The 23,958-nt window shown below is 42.3% G+C and overlaps 1 protein-coding gene across 1 annotated transcript in view; it reads left to right on the top strand.

The window, feature by feature from the left end:
• Positions 1-13,089: 13,089 nt before the first annotated feature.
• Positions 13,090-23,958, top strand: part of HSD11B1 (hydroxysteroid (11-beta) dehydrogenase 1) — a 28,010-nt gene continuing 17,141 nt past the window's right edge. Inside the window, exons 1-4 of the mRNA XM_012638339.1 lie at positions 13,090-13,322; positions 14,087-14,217; positions 14,955-15,066; positions 15,192-15,377. Coding sequence (XP_012493793.1) covers positions 13,235-13,322; positions 14,087-14,217; positions 14,955-15,066; positions 15,192-15,377 — 517 coding nt within the window. The 5' untranslated portion in view covers positions 13,090-13,234. The remainder of the gene's footprint in view (positions 13,323-14,086; positions 14,218-14,954; positions 15,067-15,191; positions 15,378-23,958) is intronic.

The following is a 23,958-nucleotide window of genomic DNA, read 5'->3' as shown; positions in this document are numbered from 1 at the left end:
AAAAAAAAAAGTTATTGAAATAATGAATCTATTGAAATGAACTGGAGGGCTGGGCTGAAGAGTAATTTCATTATCAAATGCTGGTCAAAAAAATAAGAAGAAATGCCCGATGAGCTTTCAAATGTGTAGGAGGGAAGATTCGATAAGACCCAGATGGAACCAGGCATCTGTTACTGGCACTGAGAGCGTTCTGATCGTTTTGAGACAAAAGTTAAGTTGGAACAAAAAAGTTGCAAAGACAGTGTAAAAAATGTCTGCATGTTCTTTTGGAATCACACAAAGATTGCAGGTCGTAAGCATTTTTTTAAATCAGCTTTAAACCGATGACAGAGCACAAATGCTACGCTGTTTCTTAGAAATTGCTAAAAGTGCTAGTATCTGCATGTTGCATCCAATCATCAGCTAGTTTAATATTATTAATATGGAGATCTAGAGCATTGAGGAAGGCTCATTTGATCTCAAGAAGTCTTATTTAATGGACCAAGGGAAGCCTAAATTTGTCAATCAAAATTCAAGTATTATTCACCTATCCTTTAATCCCAGGCCAGCCTGGCCGCACAGGACACTAACCTTCCTCTGCACCTTAAAGGGTCCTGTTCAGAGAACATTCCAACATGCTTCTTTCAGGTCAGGGATTTAGAGAAATCCTGACAGGAAAAGGAAGTGCTATTCCCCACCTTCACCATTTACCCAAACCGTCATTTGCCATCAACAGACAGTATCACCCAGAGGGCTGTGGTTTACTGATCCAGCCAGTTGGAGGGATTAAAATAGCTAGACTCGTGCTTCATTAAGCATCTTTAGACGATGGTGATGTGTTTTCAGAACAGTTGGCTTTTAAGAGTCCTGCTCCTCCAACTTTTCCAACAGAGCTTACCAATATCAGAGGGATACACTTGAAGTGGTATTTTTAGTGCAAGTATTGCTGTTTGGGGTTTGTGTGAGTTAATCAGAGTTGGAGGCTGAAAGGAGGGTGGGAAAGGTAAGGATAGATGGAATAATCTCACTTCTGCTTTCTTGCCAAGATTTGAAAGCATCCATCTTCCCCACTTTAGTACAATATGAGAATAAAATCCAAAAATCTTAGCTCTTTCTTTATACTTATTTCAGTATAGCTAAAAGCTCCCTGCATCCAATTTCTGAGCTAGAACAAATCCTAAAGGTAATCTAATTTAATTCCCCTCATTTGCCAGGTGAGGGAATTGAAGCCAAGGCAAGGGAAGGGTCTTGTCCAAGGTCACATATACCTCAGAGGTAGCGGGGAGACTGGAACTCAGTTCTCCTGGTCCCACCCAGGGGCCTTTCAAGAATTCACCAAAACTTTACAGGAAGGTGCCCCAGACGCCCAAGAGTTCATAAACACTGCATCTGCGGATTAAATACAATATTCAGTTAAAGGATGTTCAAGTAATCCTTGTCTGGCAGAAATAGAAAGGAAAAGAAAGATTTTCCTAATAGTTAAGCTTTTCCAGAATCTGTTTTATAACTGTTAGTAGACTAGGGAATAGAAGAAAGATTTAAGGCAGATTTGCCACGGGACAACTAGAATATTTTACATTCCTACCACTGATTCAGCGTGTTACATATCTCATCTCTTTATGGAATCTCCATATTATTCCTCGTTTTACAAATAACATTTTTTTTAAGTTTGCTCAAATTCGCAGAGGGAATAAGATGTTATTATTTCTGGATCTCTTGTTGGTAGGCCCAGGATCATGCTCTGGACAAACATGGACATCTATGGTACGGTGACTGTTCTAGCCTTACGCAGGCCTCTCCCCAGCACAGACTCTCGCTCCAGCCACTTCAGTCTACTTGAGGTTTCTCGGCTGTGTCGTGCTATTTCTAGACTTCTTGCCTGAACACATGCAGTTCCCTCTGCTTAGAATGCCTTTCCCCAATTTCTTTATCTCCATAACTTGTACTTAGCCTTCAAAACTTAGCTCCAGGGCCACTTCCCAGAAGCTTTTCCTGCCACTGCGAGCTGATTTGGATGTCCCACTCTGAACTTTCATAGCACTCCACGTATACTCTTGTATATACCCTTGTATCCTCACAATATACTATTGTGAGCTTCGATTTACTCACCTGCTTTCCTTACACTTGACTATAATCTCCTTAAAGGCAGACACCACACATTACTGAGCCTTTATATTCCCAGTACCTAGCACAGTTCTGGGCATTAATTAGTGCTCAATAAATATTTGGGGAAAAAAATGGATGAATGAACAAATGAAATATTTTGCCCCCTTGTCTTCTGTTAAAATCATTTAATAAAAAGATTCATTTCCATGCTCTTGACTCTTGGGTAACTTCAGGGGAAGTAGAAGATGTCACTATTATAAGCTTCCTCTCCTTTCAAGCCTGACAGGTCACTCAAAAAAAAAAGCTATCTAAGGTTCCATGTGGCACTCTGAATAAACATTCATTTCTGCTTCCTTACAAAATGCACTGACCACAGTAGAAGAATTTACATGCTATAAACCGCAAGGCCAAAGGGAACAACAGAGACAGCAGCAGCTGAGGAATGTCAATGCCCTTGGAAGGTGTGAAGGACGGAGGAGTGACGACCTTAGCAAACCTGAGACTGCTGACGCCCAAGTGCTCATGATGAGAAGCCCACAAGAAGCCACAGAGCCTCGGAGAGTCCCAGGCATCGGGCATCAGGGCCCTCAGAAAACAGAGGGACAAATGGGAGTAAAAATAGGAGGAGACACCTGCCCTCCACAGCTACTCCAACTGGAGAAGAAAAGTTTATTTTCTGGGGAAACTGACCAAAGAGACCCCAGACTCAGGGACACCAGACACAGCAGAGGGTGGAGTTAGGCATGGAAGTGGAAACAGCGGGATTAGAGAAAGACTCCCTACTGAAAGATGAGATTCCCCAGTTCCTTTTCCTGGCTCAGCTCCTAGAATATGAACAGCCTGGCTTATACCCCTCTCCACTCACTCTACCCAGCCTGCAATAGGCAGAAGAATTAAGAATTCTTCCCGGTAGAAAGGACCCAACCAAGTACTACAGACACTGATATCTGGGGGTCCCCCCGTGAAACTGCCAGGTTCCTTCTGGATGATCCTACAGTGGAGTCCAAAAATTGACAAGCCCTGCCCTCGTACGTGAGGCTCCCAGCAGCCAAGGAATGGACTGCAAGAGTCACCAGAAAGCAGAAGAAATCATTAATGGCAACGGCCACAGCAATGTCAATATCCCCCCAGAGATAAGGCAAGATAGCAGCATATCCATGAATAAAAATCAAGAAGCCAATTTTTTTTAAAAAGTACAGAGAAGAAGAAATAGCTGTTTAAAATAAGAATGCAACAGGAAGTTCAAAAATTAAAATGAAGCACTGGAAGATAAAATTCAGGAAATGTCCCAGAAAGTAGGCTAAAAAGGGAAAGAGATAAAAAATAAGACATAAAATGATCAACTTAAAAGATCAGGCCTAGGATCTCTGACATCTTCTAATAAGAATTCCAAAAAGGCAGCACAGAGAGAATAAAAAGTAGTAAAAATAACCAAAAAATAATTTCTACAAAATTTTCCAAAATAAAAGATTTAAATGTCCACATTGAATGGGCCCAAGGGGTGCCCAACACAATAAACAAACAAACCAAAAAAAACTCTCATCAAAGCACATTATTGGAAATGTTAGAACCCCAGGATTAAAATGATCCCAAAAGTTCTAGAGAGAGAAAAACAGTTCACCCATCAAGGGTCAGAAATCTGAACACAACTGGACTTCTCAGTGTCAACACAGGAAGCTAGAAACTGAAAGGCAATACAGCAACATCTTACAACTCTGAGAAAAAAATAATCTCCAATCTAGAAATTCTTACCCAGCCAAAAAGCAATCAAAGAGAAGGTAACATAAGGACAAGGAGATAAGAGCTTACTGGAACTGCCACACTGGTTTTTATGTGGCCAGGGTCTGATGGATTAATGCCCTCATAAAAATGTTAAAAAACTGAAATATCACTCCTGTACACAAGGTTTCAAAAAAATTTCCCTACCATACATGAGGGAGGAAATCAAGAAGGAGAAAAATAGGAGTTCCCAGGTAATGAATGGCAAAGGGATGTCCCAGATATTGGCCTATCAAGATCCTGGGCCGGATTGGAACAGGAGGACTGAGGGTTTAAGGAGTGATGTCTCCAAGAAAAAAAAATAAAGGAACTGATAGGTTATCCAATTAACTTGACCTATTCATTTGAGGTTTATAGCTCTTGTCAGAGGGTTTGGAGAACATGGACAACTAAAAAAGCAAACAAACAAACAAAAACCGAGGTGATTATGAACTCCCAGGATTTAAACAAAGAATAGAAGAAAAGAAATGCAATCATAGTATTGCATATATTGTAGATTGCATATATTGCTCAGCTGTAAACAATTCGTCATAATAATATGAATACTGACTATTGGTTTAATTAAAGTGATATTATAATATTAGGAATCTAGAAGGAAGGGAAGGAGTGTTTGTATGCGTTGTAAAAAAAGCAAAGCCCCAAAGTATTGTTAAAAATATTTACCTAAAGCAGAAGTTCACCAATCTGCCCACAGGTTACTTCAGAATCACCTAGGGAGTGTCAAAGAAAACAAGAGCTGGACAGTAGCTAAAGCGGTGAAAACAGATTTTATTCAGGGCTATTGCAATAGGCAAAGAGAAACCTCAGTACAGAGCTGGGCTCCATTCCAAATACATCCTGGGCAAGTGGGAATTTATAGCCAAAGGGCAGGGTGGTGATTGGTGGATGGAAAATTACTGAGAGGTAACCTCAGGGGTGAGGGTTACAGGGTCGGGGTTCTTCCTGAATGCAGGCCTGGGTGATCAGACATCATTTGGGGGATGGTGGAGGAGGAGGAACCTGATTAGACAGTGAGGGTGATCAGATATTAAAAATGGGGGTTCTTGGCCGGGCGCGGTGGCTCACGCCTCTAATCCTAGCACTCTGGGAGGCCAAGGAGGGCGGATTGTTTGAGCTCAGGAGTTCGAAACCAGCCTGAGCAAGAGCGAGACCCCGTCTCTACTAAAAATAGAAAGAAATTAATCGGACAACTAAAAATACATAGAAAAAATTAGCCGGGCATGGTGGCACATATCTGTAGTCCCAGCTACTCGGGAGGCTGAGGCAGGAGGATTGCTTGAGCCCAGGAGTTTGAGGTTGCTGTGAGCTAGGCTGACGCCACGGCACACTCTAGCCCGGGCAAAAGAGTGAGACTCTGTCTCAAAAAAAAAAAAAATGGGGGTTCTTGCTAAACTGACTTAGCAGATTCTTTGCTAAAACTAGATTTTACAAGGAAGTGCACCCATGGGCCTAGGAGAAGGTTCAGGAGCCTAAAAAGGTTCAGGAGCCTTGTTTGGCCAAGCAAAGAATCTTTGTATAAATACAGCTTCCTGGGTCCCTCCCTTAATAAGCCTGACTTAACAGGCCTTCGTGGTGTCTAATAATCTGTCCTTAGTTCCAGCGAGGTTTGGGAACCACTAAACTAGAGCAGAAATTGGGAGTGTGTGTAGAGAGGGGCGAGGGAATCGGGTTATAAGTATTTTATGTGTGTGTCAATGTTTCTGTGTATATGTCGGTGTATTACGAATCTATCTTTCTCCTTCCTTCCCTCTTTCATCCTCTTTTATTTTAACTTAACCCGTAAATCCCTCTGGACTGCTGACAACATTGCCAGAAAGGAAGTCCCCATTTCTGGTTTTAAACCGCTACATTCTGAGCTCTCTCTCCCAACCCTGGGGCCCCCTCTGCTGGCAGGAGCCTGTTACAACTCTAAGCGTCCTAAACCTAGAAATTCTCCTTGGGTTCCCTAGTAGGTCATTTTGCGGGGCTGTTTCCAAGCCTTCAAACTTCGTGAACCCTCCCATCAGACATAAAATGGAAAGTGAAACCTGGGAAAACTTTCTTGCCTTAAAGGTGTGAATATATAAAGATTAGGAGGGAGCAAGACAAGGCAGAAATGAGAATGAGAGGTAGATATTGTGGTCAAAACTGAGAAAGAGGAAACAGGAAACACTTGAGGAATTTAAGTCCCCACCTCCCTCTTCGTCGCTTTCCCCCAGGAGATGTGGATAGATGGGAAGCCGCCGCATTTATGCACCTTCCAAAAATGGAAGGCAGAAAACGAGCCAGACTAAAAAGCTCACTGCATTGGGAAGCAGAAAGCAAGGGTTCAAGACTCGCCCTTTCTTTATTTCCTCAATTCTCAAAAGAAGTGGTCTCCTTTTTCCAGAGCTTTGTGCCAGATCATCCGGAATCAGACTTCATAAATCATAAATCATGCCCCAGCCCCGTGATTCTGTGCTCAGGCTCTATTGGCTCTTTCCCACAAGCAGAAATGATGCTCAGCGCCTGGCACAGAGGACATACTCAAAAACACATGAATAAAAACTCAACTCATTCCTGTTCCCAAAATCGAAACCCTCCTTCAGACCTGAGTGCTTCTCAGATGGACGCCCCCACGCTCCATTCAACACTGTCTTTCCTCAGGTCCCTTCTCTCTGCCGCCCACGGCATTCCCCTGTAGCTCCTGCAGAGCCCTCTGGCTTCATCTCCAGTGATCCCTTTAGGCCAGATCCCATGTGTCCTTGCCACTTCTCACCCTCCTGGACCTCGCCCGTCTCACCAAGACTGGTCCTCCTCGGGCTCCACATTCCCTCTGGTCCTCCTGCTCCCAGCTCTTTCTTGTCCTCCTCTGCTGGCCCTCCTCTTTTGCCCGACCCTCAAACATTCGTGTCATCTAGGGTTCTAGATTATTAATCAGATGGATGGTAAAGCCATCGATTGAAATAGAAGTCACTGGGAAATGGTGGGTAAAAAGAACAAAGTCATGGGAGAACAGCTTGGCGGTTTCTCAAATTGCTACACATAAATTTACCATACAACCCAGCAAGGCCACTCCTGGTTATATACCCAAGAGAAATAAAAACACACGTCCGCACAAAGACTTTCGCACCAATGTTCATTGCAGCATTATTTATAACAACCCAAAAGGGGAAAATTCCAAATGTTTGTGAATGGCGAATGGATAAACAAAATGTAGTATACCCACACGAAGGAATTGATTTGGCAATAAATGATACATGCTACGATGTGGAAGAATCTCAGAAACATTATGCTAAGTGAAGAAGTCAGACACAAAAGATCTCATATTGTGTGGTTCCACTAAGATAAAATGTCCAGGAAAGGCAGATCTACATACAGAAAATAGATTATTGGTTGCCTGGAGCTGGGGATGGAAACAGGGAGTGAACTGACAGAAGCCAAGGGGAGGGCATGTTTCGGGCCAGGAGGAGAGGTAACAGTGGCAGGTGACGCTGAGAAGTCAGGTAAGTGTAAACAGAACCAAAGAGAGGAAGGCAGGGTAGAAAGATTCCGCTGGGCATGGGGGAGCCCGAGGATAACGTTGCTGGGCTTGGCTCCGGGGGGGCTGCGAGCCCTCAGGGAAAAAGTCACAGCCAGTGCCACTGGGCAGGGAGAGTAGTGTTGATGGAGGGAGTGGGGCTGGATCGCAGAGCCTGAAGGGTACGGAGGATCCAGAATTTTCTGCAGAAGGCAATGAGGGGACACAGAGGACCAGTAGACAAGCAGAGTTCTGGGATGGGAATAAAGAGGCCACAGAAGGCAGAGGCTTCACGAGTGGAAATAAAAGGCCAGAACTGCAGACTCGAGCAGGGACCACGCAAGGGCCTCAAAGGGGTGGCCCCTGCTTATTTCTCCAAGCTTATTTCTCACCATGGAACCCCCACCTCGTAAACCTCAGGGATCCAGCCATATGGAACTGTTCGCGGTTTCCCAAACACGCCATTCTCTTTCACACCTCCTTCTAGTTTTTCACACAGCTTCCTCTGCATGGAATGTTCTACACACCAACCCTCCCCTCCCCACTGCACTCCTGGAACCCAACTGGGTGCTCACGCTTACCCTTCTACATTTGCCTGGAGCACGCCTGCTCATATTTCAATATGGATTGAGGTTAACCTCTTCTTGGAAGCCTCTCCTGCTTGCCCAGCCCATGTGTGGAACGAACTATTTCCTACTCTACGCCACTGCTGTAGACTTCCATCAGTGCACTGGTGACACTTCATACATTTTGTTTATTTCCATGTCATCTTCTACTAGGGCTTAGAGAGCATTTCATTTGTTTTCTAATTCATAGTACCTGGGCCAGTCACAATAGCTCACGCCTGTAATGCTAGCACTCTGGGAGGCCGAGGTAGGAGGATCACTTGAGGCCAGAAGTTTGAGACCAGCCTGAACAAGAGCGAGATCCCATCTCTACTAAAAATAGAAAAAATTGCCCAGGTGTGGTCGTGCATGCCTGTAGTCTCAGCTACTCAGGAGGCTGAGGCAGGAGGATTGCTTGTGCCCAGGAGATGGAGGTTGCAGGGAGCTATGATGACACCACTGTACTCTAGCCTGGGCAACAGAGAGAGACTGTCCCCCTGCCAAAAAAAAAAAATCATAGTACCTGACCAACAATTAATACCTAACTAAATAAATGTTAGTAGATGAATCTTCCACTCAGCCACCACGTGATACCTATTCTTTTCCTATGTAGGGCCCTTTTGGGGGTTCTCTGTGGCTGGGCTTCTGGGCTCTATTGTGGTGAAGGTAGAAGAGACGGCTACCAGTAGCCACGGTCCAGAGTGTTTTCTTCACGTGTAAATCACAGTTTCTCGGTGTTTCCAAAGCCCTGTGCTATTTCTAAGGCTGCCAAATAAAACACAGGACACCCAGTTACATATTAATTTCCGATGAACAATAAATAATGTTTTGGTATACGTATGTTCCTTTCAATCGTTTAGTATAAATATGTTTCTTTCAATAGTTTATCCCATCTGTCTGTCCATCACAGATAGATATCCTTTAAAAAAAAAAAGTATTTGTCGTTTATCTGACAGTCACATTTCACTGGGCATTCTGTATTTCTCTTTGCTAACTCTGGCCACCCTCTTTCCCACAAGAGGGAGGTGACTTCCTTCTAATGCTGAAGTCCCTGGCACCTCAAGAAACCCACCTGGCTGAGGCTGCTGTGCCACCTTGATGTGTTTCCTGAAGGCTGGGCTGACCAACTAAGAAAAAACGTGACATGGGCCAAAGCTGGGGGGTGGCCGTGCTGGCATCAGTCCTCTCACCTGTGTGGGGCTCCCCCACCACTCCCCACGCTGGCAATGTTTCTCCAAACCTGCGAGGGAGTCACTTTTTTAGTTATTATGTGGCTCCCTCTCTCCCCTGGGCTCCGATGTGAGTCCCTGGGAGCTAGGCCAGAGGGAGAAACAGCGACACTTAAACTGCAACGCGTTTAGAACGGTCCCTGCCCCACCCCCACTGGAGGCAGGGCACAGAGCATGCCCCTGGCCTCAGAGCGCTCGTCCAGGCAAATGAGGTCCAGGTAGCCTGCTCCCTCAGTCCCTGGCACAGACCGCGTGTGCCAGGCGGGGACGGGACAGCACACACAGGGTAACGTGTCCCGTGCCTACTTCATTTTCCCGGATCTGAGATGCCATTAGGCGGAACACAGGAGTAAGTCTGCCCACTGGGAGCAGGGCGCACAGAAGGATTGACAGATGAGATCTTCTCCCCTCCTTAGACGTGCAGGGGAGGGGAAGAATGGGAGGAAGGGAAGGAGGAGGGTATCCGTTATTGCATAAAATTATAGAAAATTATAGTCATTTCTGTAGCAGGGAGTGGATTTTGGCAGCTGTGGCACAGACTTACGAGTTCCTAAAATCAGACCTGAGGAGCTGCGGTGGGGGTGGAGAGAAAGAGAATTTTATGCCTTCTTATATAACGCTAAGATCCTTTCCTGTTTCAAGGTTGCGATGTTACTCTCCCAGGGAAGGCAGAACCTCTGAACCCAGGGTGTTCGCCCGCTTTTTACTCTGAGCTGTGCCCACGGTGCCGCCGGCAGGATTCGTTTTCAGAAGTAAGAGGCCACTTTCTTAACAAAGCTACCAGGCAGTCATGAAAAGCACTACAGCTGCTGCCTTAGCAATGACAGGTGTCCCTTCGTGATGGACATTCCACGCCAAATGCATGGAAATTCCCCTCTGGCTGCTCCTCCGCCCACTTTTGCCATCTCCTGTGGGTCCTCCCGGACCTGGACGGTCCCCCAGTGCCTTTCTCTTTCCCATCCATTCAACCCCTACGTTCTTCTCACCCTGTTGCTTGCTCTTGACCTGATTTAATCAAGTGCCAATGATCACATCAGAGAGAATTCCCGGCTGGGCTCTGGCACGCACCTCCACCGGCGAGGAGCACATTCTGGGTGGTTATCTGAAAAGTGCCGGGTCGTGTTGAAGGTATTTGCTGAAAGCTTGTTCTAGAAGGTCGATGGTCAGTGCATTACAAAGGAGGGGCAGCCAGGAGTGGAGTGAGCAGCTAGCTTCCTTGCTGTGGCAGGGAACAGAACTTGACCGCATCAGGGTAAATCTGACTTGAAATAAATGCTGATTGAAACAGTTGTATTTCCTTTTGTCTTTATTTAGTATTATCTTTTTAATTTGATGACAACCCTGGGAAGAGGGTTTAGGGGCTGGGATTGATCCGCTCCGACCAGAATGATGAATCCCAGTGATTTGCCTGGATTAAGTCAGGCTCCAAGAAGACGGCAATTTTCTCATTGCTGCAGCATCTCAAAAACGTTAAACACCAAAGTTTATCGAACGCCTATTGTGGAGCAAGGCTGGCAGGAATGGAGAGAAACAAAGATGAAAAAGACATAATCCACTTCCTCCGGGAGCTTACAAGCTAATGAGAGAACCAGCCATGTAAATAGGATACACAATGGATTGGGTGTTGATTACATAATACGGTTAAAGTGCAGTCCCCTGGGTCCCCGAGACCCTCTTGGGAAGGTGACAGTACGACTATTTTCATAATCATACTATAACATTCTTTGACTTTTCCAGAGGCTACAGGATGTGTAATAATGACATTGCCCTGACTGCCAGTGGAATGTATGCTTATCTATTCCTTACTTAAAAAAAAAAAAAAAAAAACCCTCAGCCTTAATCTCTAATGCACCAATAGCAATAGCAATAGGTAAATAGTACACATGCAAAAGTTCTTTGAGGTCCTCAATAATTATTGAGTGTAAAAGGGTCCTGAGACCAGAAAGTTTGAAAAATGCTAAGACAACGTATCATCTACCATTAGTGTCCTCGTTTCTCATCAGTGCACTCTATGCAGCAATTATTTTATCTAATTCCATGAAAATCACTTCATCGGATGCTGTTTCTATATCCTTATTTTCCGGCATCATAGCTATTAGGTCATCTAATTATTAATCTGTTTGTGTCTTTGGGTTTAAATGTGTCTTTTGAGGCTGCACAATGTTGGACTTCATTTTTTAATGGAGCCAACAATCAGCAATTGTTGACGCATTTGTCTTGTGTTCTGTTATCCTGCAGTTATCTTACTCATTGTTATTTTTGCTTTCTTTAAATTTACGATTTCTGTCATGGACTTTAAAATTCATTTCTTTTTCATCAGACAATAAACTTCCCTCGTCCGCCCATCTTTCTATCATTTCGGCAGCATCATATTTTAAAGCAAATGTTCATTGTTTCCTGTAATTTTACGATGAACAGTATAGGATTAAGCAAATAAACTTTATAATTCCTTCCCTCTAGGGATGAAAGTGGAGTCCAATCTGTAACGTAACTTAGTAGCATAAAGACCTTTATGAAGTTACACAGATGTATCTTGCAGTTCTGAAGTTATGTGATCTAATTTTCACTTGAACTTTATCTTTTTTCTATTTTTGTCCTCCATGGACTTTGAGCTCTATCTAGCCCTCGCCTGTTCTCAAATCTCCACTGTTTTCTGGAAGTGGACTTCACAGCTGTGGACCTTTGTTGACAAATTGTTTCATCTCCTCTGAGTCTTAAATTATTTTCTCTTACTCCGAAGTGAAAATTCACTGAGTGTTTCCAGATACTGTACTTCGGCTCATAACTCAATTTCCCTTAACCTCGTATAAATTCTGTCCCTCTACCCCCAACTCCTGTCCCTCCTCCAAAGCACTCATGCTCATTATCACATTTAAATTTTTTCCCTGCTCTATTGGTAACTAGCAGAACTCAGGACTGCTCTGTGATGGGGCAATTTTCAGGATTTGGTTGGTTGGTTTTGAATTGAAAAACTTAACAATGACATATCTTAAATTCTTCCTTTGAGGATTGTTCCTTAATGAATTCTTGCTACAGACATACTGAGGTGGTTATTTTTACATTTCCCTGATAATAAAGTCTAAATTGCTGGGGTTTCTCCTCCCTGGTCCTTTTACTGTTATTAGATCTATTTTTAGCTGAGATGTGGGCGTTCGGGACTGGTTTCATTTCAGTATTGCTAGTTCCACTCCAATAGTGCCAGTTCTGTTTTCTTTCTCCCCAGGTCTCCTCTTCCTAGCATCCTCTCCATGTTTCTTATTCCTCTATAGCATTTACAAGACCCAGTATAACAGCTTCGTGCCTTTTTTCTTGACACTCACTATTTCTTCTTTATTCTCTGTTAAAGTAATACGCGTACGTTCCATTGTAGTAGCCTGAGTGTCTTGAACCGGTCTTGGGTTTCCTGCCACCTGGGTTCTGGCTGGCTTGCAATCTCCCTTTGATGTTGCAATACTTTTTCATTGAATTTGAGTGCGGGGCTTATAGGGCTTGTTTGCTTCTATTTTTCCTCCCCAAGAGGTGCACGTTTTTTTCTTAAGCATATTTTGCTGTTTTATGCCGTTATTTTTAATTGCTTCTGACTGGGGGTAGGACTGAGAGTGAGATTTGGCCTGAATTTAGCTCTTTGCTATTACTCACATTTCCCCCAGAAGCCCCACACACGCTCCTCTCTCTCTGCCTTTGACAAACCACTTTTGAAAGACCATTGATCCCTGACATAAACGGTGTTAAGAGGAAGATGGACTCGGGCTAGGGATGCTCAGGAATCCAGTCCTGTACAGTCATGAGCTTGGCCATCTGGAAGTCTCCTCTTGCTCAATGAAATGGAGTAAACATTGTCCATTATGAAATCCACCACGCAGGCTGCCAGGGACAAATGGGATCCCACCCAAAGCCAATCGCTGCTCTGACAGGGAAATTGGCTAGCACTGCCTGAGACTACTCCAGCCTCCCTGATGTCACAATTCAGAGGCTGCTGCCTGCCTAGGAGGTTGTAGAAAGCTCTGTAGGTTCTCTCTGTGTGTCCTACAGGTCTATTTGGGCCAGGTCCCTGTCTGATGGCTTTTATGAAAAAATATCTCCTCCCCGCTCTGGTGCTCCTCTTGGCCTACAGCTACTATTCCGCAAATGAGAAATTCAGACCAGGTAAGTGCCAATGTGTCTCATTTTTGAGGAAGAGGTTAAAAAACAAAGGGATGCTGGAGTGTTCCTGAGGATCAAGATGTGTTCTTGATCTTCAGAGTCCCCTGAGTTGGGACTGTATTTCTATGTCCTCCAGCTACAGGATGTGGGCAGGGGGGGTGTGGGGAGGGGTAATCGTGTAGCCAAAAGCTTGCCAAATAGTCCGTGCTTTATTTGGCACCCTTAATGGAGAGCAATTTCCAATCTCCTACAAAAAGGAGGGTAATACCCAAATTTACAACTCAGCAAGATAATTGGGCTCAACAGAGAGACTGATAAGTGGGAGGCAAAAAAATACTCTGGAGTTGATGACTACACAGAATGAGGGGAAATCCCTGGAATTGCTATGAACACATGTGTTTTGGTTCCTTTTTCAATTTTCTTTCAATTGAACAAAATTGGATGAGTCCAGAAATGTCTGGAACTCCGGCGTTTTAGCCGAACCACGACTATTCTGGCCTTGTCCTATGATCTCAGTCCATGAAGATTTTTAGAAATGACAGCAGGGAGCCTTGGTTTTGAGCAACCAGGCCAAACCCCCACGTGAGAGCATGTTTATGAAAGACATGAACTGCTCTCTCGGTGATTTATGCAGTTTGAGACAAATTGATCTGGGCTTGTAACCCTCGAGGTTAGAAATTGAGATAGAGCTGCCCGTATCCAGAGAGGGAGAGGGAAAGTTGGTGCCAAGTTGGGTATGATCCTCACTTCCTTTTGGGCTTCCCCAGAGATGCTCCAGGGAAAGAAAGTGATTGTCACAGGGGCCAGCAGAGGGATCGGCGAAGAGATGGCTTATCATCTTGCCAGGATGGGAGCGCATGTTGTTTTGACAGCGAGGTCAAAAGAAAATCTACAAAAGGTGAGGGTTCTATGCCCACAAACACACGCACCCTCCTATGCCCAGATGTGTTCTCATATATGCTCACATATACATACACTCTACATGCTCACATATACACAGAAGCTAGCACATTCATACAAAGACAGACACACACACATGCCTAATCTTGCACTTTCATATGCAGGTTCAAATACTGAAACACCCACATATAAAAGTATGAATCTAAGCATTCGCTCGTATATATATACACAGTGTATATTCAGCCACAAGATTCTCGAGCTATATATGCTGATAGACATGCATAGTCATGCACATTTACACATGGAACCATAGACATATAGAGATGTTTGCAGATATCAAAATACCTACTCATAAATACATATCCCTATAAGCACGCAGATTCTCAGACACATGCCCTCTCATAAACTTACAAACTCAAGGATATACAAACACTCACAAACCTAGAGCTACCCATGGAGTAACCAGCATCCATACCCATAATACATTCAGAAACATCTACTCACAGAAACCCAAGGACATAAAGCATGGACTTAAATCCCAGCACAGTGATGACCTATCCATTTAAACCCCATCATGTTCTAGAAAATATTTCAGACAAAGGACAATGATCACAAGGGTTGTATTTAGCAACATGAAACAGGGCTGTGAGCAATCTCTCATCTGAACCCCCGTTACTTCAGAGACTGTCCCCAAAAGTCCACAGCCAGGACTGATGCTATTCTGCTGTCATGCAGGTGGTGTCCCACTGCCTGGAGCTTGGAGCAGCCTCAGCGCACTACATTGCTGGTACCATGGAAGACATGACCTTCGCAGAGCAATTTGTTGCCAAAGCAGGAAAGCTCCTGGGTGAGGCTGCTTCTCTCCCCACCTCCTCTGAGCTTTGCCATAGGGATCGCCAAAGAGCTTTTGGGAGGGGAAGGGAGAAGGTATTAACCCCAGACGGTTTCTCTCAACACAGCCATCTCTTGCAGGGGGACTAGACATGCTCATTCTCAACCACATCACCAACACTTCTTTGAATTTATTTCATAATGATATTCACTACGTGCGCAAAAGCATGGAGGTCAACTTCCTCAGCTATGTGGTCGTGAGTGTAGCCGCCTTGCCCATGCTGAAGCAGAGCAATGGAAGCATTGTCGTCATCTCCTCGATTGCTGGTGAGTGGGACAGGGACCACTGTGCAAGGTAGGAGCCAAAAAATGCCAGGGATGGTGCCAGGCTCTGGAGTGAGCATGAATTTTTACCTGTTTCCATGCAGAAAGGTAACACAATATTAACCTGAAGTTGAAATGCTCACAGTGATATTCAGCAAAAGCTGGTTAATTGCCCATACTCATGGACAGGCAGACATACAAATAATAAGAGACTTGGGTGTGTCAATTTGATGAGGGCATGCATGCTGAGTAGAAGAGACGCTGCTAAGAATTAGCAGAACCAGAAAAAATGAGGAATTGGTCAAGGTAGGTGGGCCACAAAATTCCTGAATAAATGTAACAGAGAAAAAGCAGTAGTTCAGAGTGTCCACTGGAAGCCAGGTTTGCGATCTACGAAGGGAAGGTCAAAGGGATGTCAAGAGGCTGCTGGGGGTATAGCCTGTCCTGGTCCTAAGAGACAGATCTGGTCACAATGGCTAAAAAGGACTTTGCTTCCTCCGTGACCAAAAGCCATAGGTTGGTAAAGTTAGCTGAGACGTGAAATACCTTAACAACCTACAGTTGTCTGATAAGTGGGTTAAGCTAAGGCTAATAAAATGAACCACAACAAAAACAGACTAACAGGTCTGCTGATATTAGAGGCACTCTCCAACATCTGAACTTGTTACATAAAAAGGCCAATTTAAACAACTAGCTGGGTAAGGAGGAAATGTGTACAAAGAAATGTTCATGAAGAGAGGTCCCTGATGCCTTGGATGATGACAGTATCCGAAGCCATCACCAGTAAAAAAGCCAGAGAGTTTCCAGCTTGGGGGATTCCTGGGCCCATTTCTTCGTGGATCCAGGAGGGAAGTTCTACACATCTTTGTTGATTAGTCAGTTAAAATGATGTGGTTGGAAGGTCCAAACACCAGGATCAAATCAACCATCTAAATGTAGCTCCTGGCACTATAAAAAGAAATAACATAGAAAACTCTGTAAGCTGTAAAGTACTTTGCAAATTGATGTTGCCAGGAGTTCTCCTGCCTGGCCCAGGAAAGGCCTGCGTAGTGATTGGAGAAAGGGGCAGCGTGTCTGTGTCACCAACCAAACAGAGCGATTGACATGCATCCTGTGCTTCCCAGATGACACAGACTCCCCACCCTGCCCCAGACACAGACTCTCTCTGGGCTGAAAGGAAGGGAGAGCTTCCAGATGCATACTGAGTGGGAGGGTGCCGGGCACATCCCCAATCCATTCCAGGGCATTGGCCAAAACCCTCACATTGGTGATGATGTAGGTGGTTTTAATGATTTCAGTTGATTAAATAATACATTCATTCTAGGCAAAGGATGTGTTTCACCTTTGGTTGGAGACTTTAACTTTTTGCAAAGTACACGCAATCTAAATGTGCTTGGAAGGAATAAGGATTATTTTCAAAGCCCAAGGACATGACGAAATTCTGATAACCTGTTTCCATATATCTCCTACACCTACCGAATGACACTTGGTAATTTCCATGAACTCTGAGAGGTGGAAATCTAGTTGGACGACTATCGCTTGTTTGGATAGCTATTGTTTGGACGGCCAAAAGAGTTCAGCCCTTTGGCTTTGAAACATGTCTATAAACTTGCAAAGTACAGACACATTGCTTTCTCTCCCTAACTTAAGAATATTCGCTGTTCTATGATGTATTCTTCTAAACAGTCAGTAAACATGTTCATTAATCCTTCCTCCTTGAAATCTGGATTCCATAAACATGGGATACTAAACACCAAATTGATACTAAGGTCAGCCAAGGAGTATTGGGATGGAGTTTTCATCATTTCTTCTAGGGAATGCACTAAGTTGTTTATTGAATTACAGTGATAAACAATTGTTTTAATCTCCAATGCATTTCAAGGTATTGCATTACATGGAAATCCTACACTTTTAATATGCTCTTCAAAGACTTGGTTACTTCTTTATTAATAATGGAGACAGTATTTCTGCTTCTGGGAACCTCCATAGAGTACAGATCCATCCACCTTTCAACACCTTTGGCACCTACTGATTAAGTTTCTTGCACGTGTAACATCCAGTTACACCTCCTAACACCACAGTGCTAGTTTGGATACAAGTTCAGCTGCTGTAACAAAGACCCAAATTTACAATGGCTTAAGCAAATATAAATTTATTTCTCTGTCACAAAACAGCCTTGGGTAGACAGTCCAGGGCGGATATGGTAGTTCTGCCCCGTGAGGCTGTCCAGAAACCCTTCTATCCCAGAACCACCATTCTTAGGGTGCTGTCTATATCTGCGTGTCCAAGATGGTTCACTGCGATGTCTGAATTCTAGCTCAGGAAAAGGAAGAAAGAATGATACAACTTGAAAGTTGTACGTTTCTCTTCTGCCACAGCTGACTGCAATTGTTGTGTTTATTCAAAGTGGACATGATGTGTCCAGCTAAAAATCGGGAGTTCTATTTCTATAAAAAAATTGATATTGATAAACAAACAACTAACAGTCTTTCCCATATCACCCATGCCAAGAAACATACAAGACGAGAAGGAAGTATACCTTCCAGGCCATCCCACATGCAAACCCCACCCCACACACACACCAGACCCACTCTTTCTCACATTCAAGATCAAGGGACAGTGGGGTAGGAGAAAGAATGGAAAGAGAATGCCTAGATGGTATTTGCAAAACAAACTGAAACAGAGATATTCATACTTGAATTTGACTGAAAAAAAAAATCGCTGGATTGGGCAGAGAACATTTGAAAACATCTGGAAAAAGTTTATCTGTCATTAGTCAAAATAAGTTGTCTTAGGCTCTATTTTAGAAGAGTAAAGCTGATTCTGTTTTCAGCCCTCTGGCTTTGTGAACGGCATCACTGTCGCGGTGGTGTCAGTTACACACGTGACAGCTAGAACAGAGCGTCTATTGCCGCTCCCCCACCCTTTATGCCCCTCAGAGGAACCACGGACAAGCCCTATCATCCTCTGCTCCTTTTTCCTCTCAAAATCCGGGTAGCTCCCCGCCTCACACGAAGTCTCTTTCAGTACTCACCAGAGCCATTCAAGAGTTTCTTCTTTGTCTTCACTACATTTGGGTGACTTACCTTTAAACATCATACTTCCTCTCAGTTTCTCTTTCTTGGCACCATGGGTAGTCCAAATACTACCAATAACAGGAATAACACAAATGCTAAATGCACTGGGTAAGCATACTTATACGTAGGGATAGCAATTTTTCTGTATCGAGGAAAGTGAAAGGCATATTTTGGAGTGAAATTAGACATAATAAAAGACTGGGTTTCTTTAAATATTCAAGATGAAAATACAGTGAAAGGAATAAAACACTCTTGCCAATGACCTCTAAATGCTCAGACCTCCCTTTGGAAGCTCCATAGGTGTCTCCAATTACCTATTCACTTTTCTTCAAGTAAATCTTCTTTTAAAAAGATCGACTTTCAACATATATACAGATATAGATATTTTTATCTTACTCAAATGTATTCTTTTTCTGGTGTACTCATTCACAGCATAGTTTCACACTATTTTTTAAATGTAAATGTGCAGTATTTTAGGCACATTGAGTAAGAATCAACAACCTGGACATAAAACTCCCAGGAGTCATTGTTGCCTAAATTTAAGAGATTCTCTTTGGGCAAAACCTGAAGGATCGAGGCAGAGCCTGCTGGATTTATCCGGGAGTTTGCTGCTGTATCTAACCCAAAAAGAAGGGAATTGAGGGAGATTTGAAAGCCAGGAGGACTCTCTGATGAAGACAGTGACACTTTAGTGTAAGTTGAGAACAAGATAATGCTATCCATGACAACTGCTGCTCCACGTTCTCCCCTTGAAAAGGTGGGTGGAGCTTAACTAGTCATGACCACGGGTTTCATTCAAGTGCACTTGTGGATGAAAATAGCAAGATCCTACCATTGTTTGTGTCTTTATGGTTACTCACCAAGGAGTTTGAGAAGGCTTACAACATATACATTCTATTTGGAAATATACACACAGAAAACTAGGTTTGAAGGAAAGAAGAATATAAATGTGTCAAAATTAAACTCAACATAGATGCTGTGCTTAAGTTTCAAATTTGGCTCTTGGATTTCTTAACAAAAAGCAAAAGAATAGGATCAGTATACAGTTGGCCCTCTGTATCCATGGGTTCTGCATGGATCAAAAATAGTTAGGAAAAAAAAAAATCCACAAAGTTCCAAAAAGCAAAACTTGAATTTGCCATGCACCAAGTATTACATTGAATCAAGTGATGTGTAGGCATTGTATTATGTATTACAAGTAATCTAGAGATGATTGAAAGTATATGGGAGGATTGCATAAGTTATATGCAAATACTATGCCATTTTATATAAGGGACTTGAGCATCCACAGATCTGGGTATCCGTGGGGGGTTCTGGAACAAAATCCCTGTGTATACTGAGATATGATTGTACTTAGTGAAAAAGACACAATTCTTATATTCATTTTAATTGGTTTGTATTTTTGTATATACTTTTTAAGTCTATGTCTTTGTCATTTTGTCTAAGGCAATTTGGAGATACCTCATATGTACCAATAGTCTGAAAATGTCTCCTTCATTTCACCCAATCTAGTGCTAAGAATCTATCAAGGAAATAATCATCAAATTAATCACGAATTTAGGTATAAGAACATTTGTCATAGGATTTTTAAAGTAGCAAAACATTAGAAGTAATCTAAGTGTCTGGTGGTAGGAAAATAATTAATTGGACTCTATATCTATATCCATATCTATACCTCTGGAAGGAAAGTCTCCAAAATGTTACCATGATTATTTGTACTGGACTATGGATGATTTCTTTTTCCCAGCTTCATACTTTTCTTCATTTTCCAAATTTTCATTGTGTGTGTATATACCTTTTATAATCATAGGAATATTTTTTAAAGTTGTTGGGGGCATTGTCTTTTCCATTACTTTGTGCCCTCCATTTACAGTTTTTTGTAAGAAATTTATTTCAGAAATTATTTGCTTCTTGCTGTGCTTCCTTCTTTTGAATATAATCTTATCTACATAGTCCCTCAGTATCACTGGAGGACTGGTTCCAGGATCTCCCATTGATACTAAAATCTGAGGATGCTCAAGTCCCTGATATAGAATAGCATAGTATTTTCATATAACATATGTATATCCTCCCATATACTTTAAAGCATCTCTAGATTACTTATAGAAACTAATACAATGTAAATGGATGTAAATAGTTGTTATACTGTATTGTTTAGGGAATGATGTCAAGGAAAAAAGTCCGTACATGTTCGATACAGGCACAATTTTTTTCCTGAATATTTTCAATCCATAGTTGGTTGAATCCATGAATGTGGAACTCACAGACACGGAGGGTTGACTGTATGGACTTCAATGAGTAGAAGTCCATTTAAGGTACTTCAGGAAGAGGAATGGCTGGAGAGAGAGCATAACTTCACATCTGAGAAATTTATTCTACAGATAAACTTGAACAAGTCCTTCCTAAATATATAGATTCATCCATTCAAAAAATATGTATTGAGGGTCTGCTCTGAGCCAGGCACTATGCCAGGGCTATGGCAGTGAGCAAGAAAGCCAAGGCATGGTGCCTGGCATGAAGCCCATATTCCAGTGTAAGCCAACTCGTTACTGCATTGTTCATAGTTGTAAAAACACGAGAAGAACCTAAATATTAATATCAACAAGTATAAAATAAAAACTCCAAAGGATAAGAATCATGTTATAGCTCTATTGGCGGGCTTTTTGTTTCTTGGTACGCAAAACAATGGTGTGTCTTGCAACTGCTTGCCTCTTAGAGCTGACAAAATGCAGCATTTCATCCACAGTGACTAGGCTGGGCACTCCTTAAAGGCAGGCACATTTTTCATTCATCTCTGATTCCCCAGGGATTTTGCTAGCCACAAATTTGGCAAACAATCAACACATTCTTTCTGAATGAATAAATGGCAAAGTGGCTTGCTATTACCTGGATTTCTGATTTCATGTCTTTCCTTAGACTGTGTTGGAGACACATGGTCATATATACTCTCTCTGTTTCCTTTCTGTTTCTAGGCTTTCATGTCAGAGCTTCTTAATGGGGACTATTGTCCTTTAGGGTGGGAAAATTCTTCATGGTGTGGGACTGTCCGATGCATTGTAGATTTAGCATCCTTGGCCCTGAATAATTCAACCTGAAAGCCATTCGGAGGGGTTGAGCAAGGTAGGCATCTTCATGGGGGAGGAAGGTAAACAGCACAGGTTGACAAACTTGAGCATGACAGGACAGGTTTGTGTCATGGAGCAGGTTTGGAATATCAGAGACAAAAAGAGATGAGATGGGCATCCTCACGGGGGGCAGTAGTGCCGGCCTGGTGAGAGAGCCCAAGTGGGCCAAGAGGATATTCATGTGGCATCTGGCACAGGGTGTCAGAACTAAGAGAGGTAATGGGCACAGCTGCAAGGGGGGCTGCCATAGGCAGCCCAAAATGGGGTGAAGAGGGTGTGCATGTAGCTTGGCATAGGGTGTAAGAACCAAGGTGGGATGAGGAAGGCACCCACACAGAGGGTGCAGAAGCAAATGAAGAATCATCACATACAGGAGGCATTAATAAAATAAGTAATACATATTGAAGATAGTGGAAACCAAGCTCTAGATGTCAGTGTTACAAATATGAAAATGAAAAAAATTAGAATGAACCCTCCAGTGTTGGATTAGAATTGCAGGATATGGGTATGAACTAATAGTTTTTAATATACATGAATACAGAAATATGGATATATGTGTCTATATATACATGCATATATTCTCTTGCTTTGTCCACTGACAGGACCTGGGAGCACATTTAGTGCCTAGTTCTTGTTTTTTAAATATCATTCTCCACTAAAAGGAACCAAGGCTTCTTGGAAAAATGGTTGATTTCAGGACAGCAACAGGAAAGGTACAAAATGAGCATGAAAATCTTGTTTTGCTAATAAGTAGAGAACTGCTCAAATACTAATAGGTATACATTACTAGAACACAGAGGCCAGCTTTAAAGGGATCCCACTACCCAAGTCTGGGACCATGGGAACATTAAAATAAATAATGATAATAACAGATTATAGCCTATTTCAAACAATAGGAAAGCAAGTCATGATGATTTAAGTAAATATATGAGTAAATTAATCAGGAAAGAAGAAGGCTTTTCCATGAAAGAGAAAGCCAAATGATAAATATAGAGGGAATGATGAAATTAGGAAATCACCACTTGGCAACTATCATAGTAATAATTCAGCCAGGAGGCATCAAAGGATGCTAAAACTGGTGATTTAAAGTTAAATGAGAAAGAGGGTATTTATATAGGCTCAAAGTACTACCTGACTGAACAACAAAAAAACAAAAAACCTGATTCAAAAATGGCCAAAAGATATATGACAAACCCACACCTAATATCATACTAAATAGGCAAAAGGTGAAAAGGCTTTCTCTAAGAACTAGAACCAGACAAGGATGCCCACTGTCACTACTCCTGTTCAACATAGTATAGGAAGTTCTAGCCAGAGCAATCAGGCAAGAGAAAGAAATAAAATCATCCAAATTAGAAAAGAGGAAGTCATGACATGATCTTATATTTGGAAAAACCTAAACACTCCACTAAAAACTCTCAGATTTGATAAACAAATTCAGTAAAGTTGCAGGATACAAAATCAACATATAAAAATCGGTAGCATTTTTATTCACCAATAAAGAACTAGCTAAAAAGGAAATCAAGAAGGCAAACCCATTTAAAACAGCTACCAAGAAAATAAAATACCTAGGAATAAATTTCATCAAAAAATTAAAGATCTCTACAAGGAAAACTACAAAACACTGATGGAAAAAACTGAAGAGGACACAAACAAATGGAAAGACATTCCATGTTCATGGATTGGAAGGATTAATATTGTTTAAAATTATCATACTAACCAAAGCAATCTACAGATTCAATGCAATCCCTATCAAAATATCAATGACATTCTTCACAGAAACAGAAAAAGCAAACAAAAGATCTTGAATAGCCAAAGCAATTCTGAGCAAAAAGAACATAGCCGGAGACATCATGCTACCTGACTTCAAAATACATTACAAGGCTATGGTAACCAAAACAGTATGGTAATGGTATAAAAATAGACACATAGACCAGTGGAATAGAATAGAGAACCTAGAAGTAAATCCATGTATTTACAGCCAACAGATTTTCAACAAAGGCAGCAAGAACATACATAGGGGAAAGGACACCCTCTTCAACAAATAGTACTGAGAAAACTGGATATCCATGTGCACAAGGATAAAACTAGACCCCTATCTCTTACCATATACAAAAATCAATTAAAAATGGATTAAAGACTTAATGTAAGATCTGAAACTATAAAACTACTAGAAAGAAACATATGGGAAACACTTCAGGATGTTGGTCTAGCCCAAGATTTTATGACTAAGACCCCAAAAGCACAAGCAATAAAAACAAAAATAGGCAAATGCAACTATATTAAACTAAAAGGCTTCTGCAGAGCAAAGTAAATAACCAACAGGGTGAAGAAATAATCTGTTGAATGAGAGAAAATATTTATGCAACAAGGGACTAATAC

Source organism: Propithecus coquereli, unplaced genomic scaffold (assembly GCF_000956105.1).
Source record: "Propithecus coquereli isolate 6110/MARCELLA unplaced genomic scaffold, Pcoq_1.0 Scaffold129, whole genome shotgun sequence".
Taxonomy (NCBI): Eukaryota; Metazoa; Chordata; class Mammalia; order Primates; family Indriidae; genus Propithecus; species Propithecus coquereli.
The sequence above is the reverse complement of the archived record's forward strand: the minus strand, read 5'-3'. Positions and strand labels throughout refer to the sequence as shown.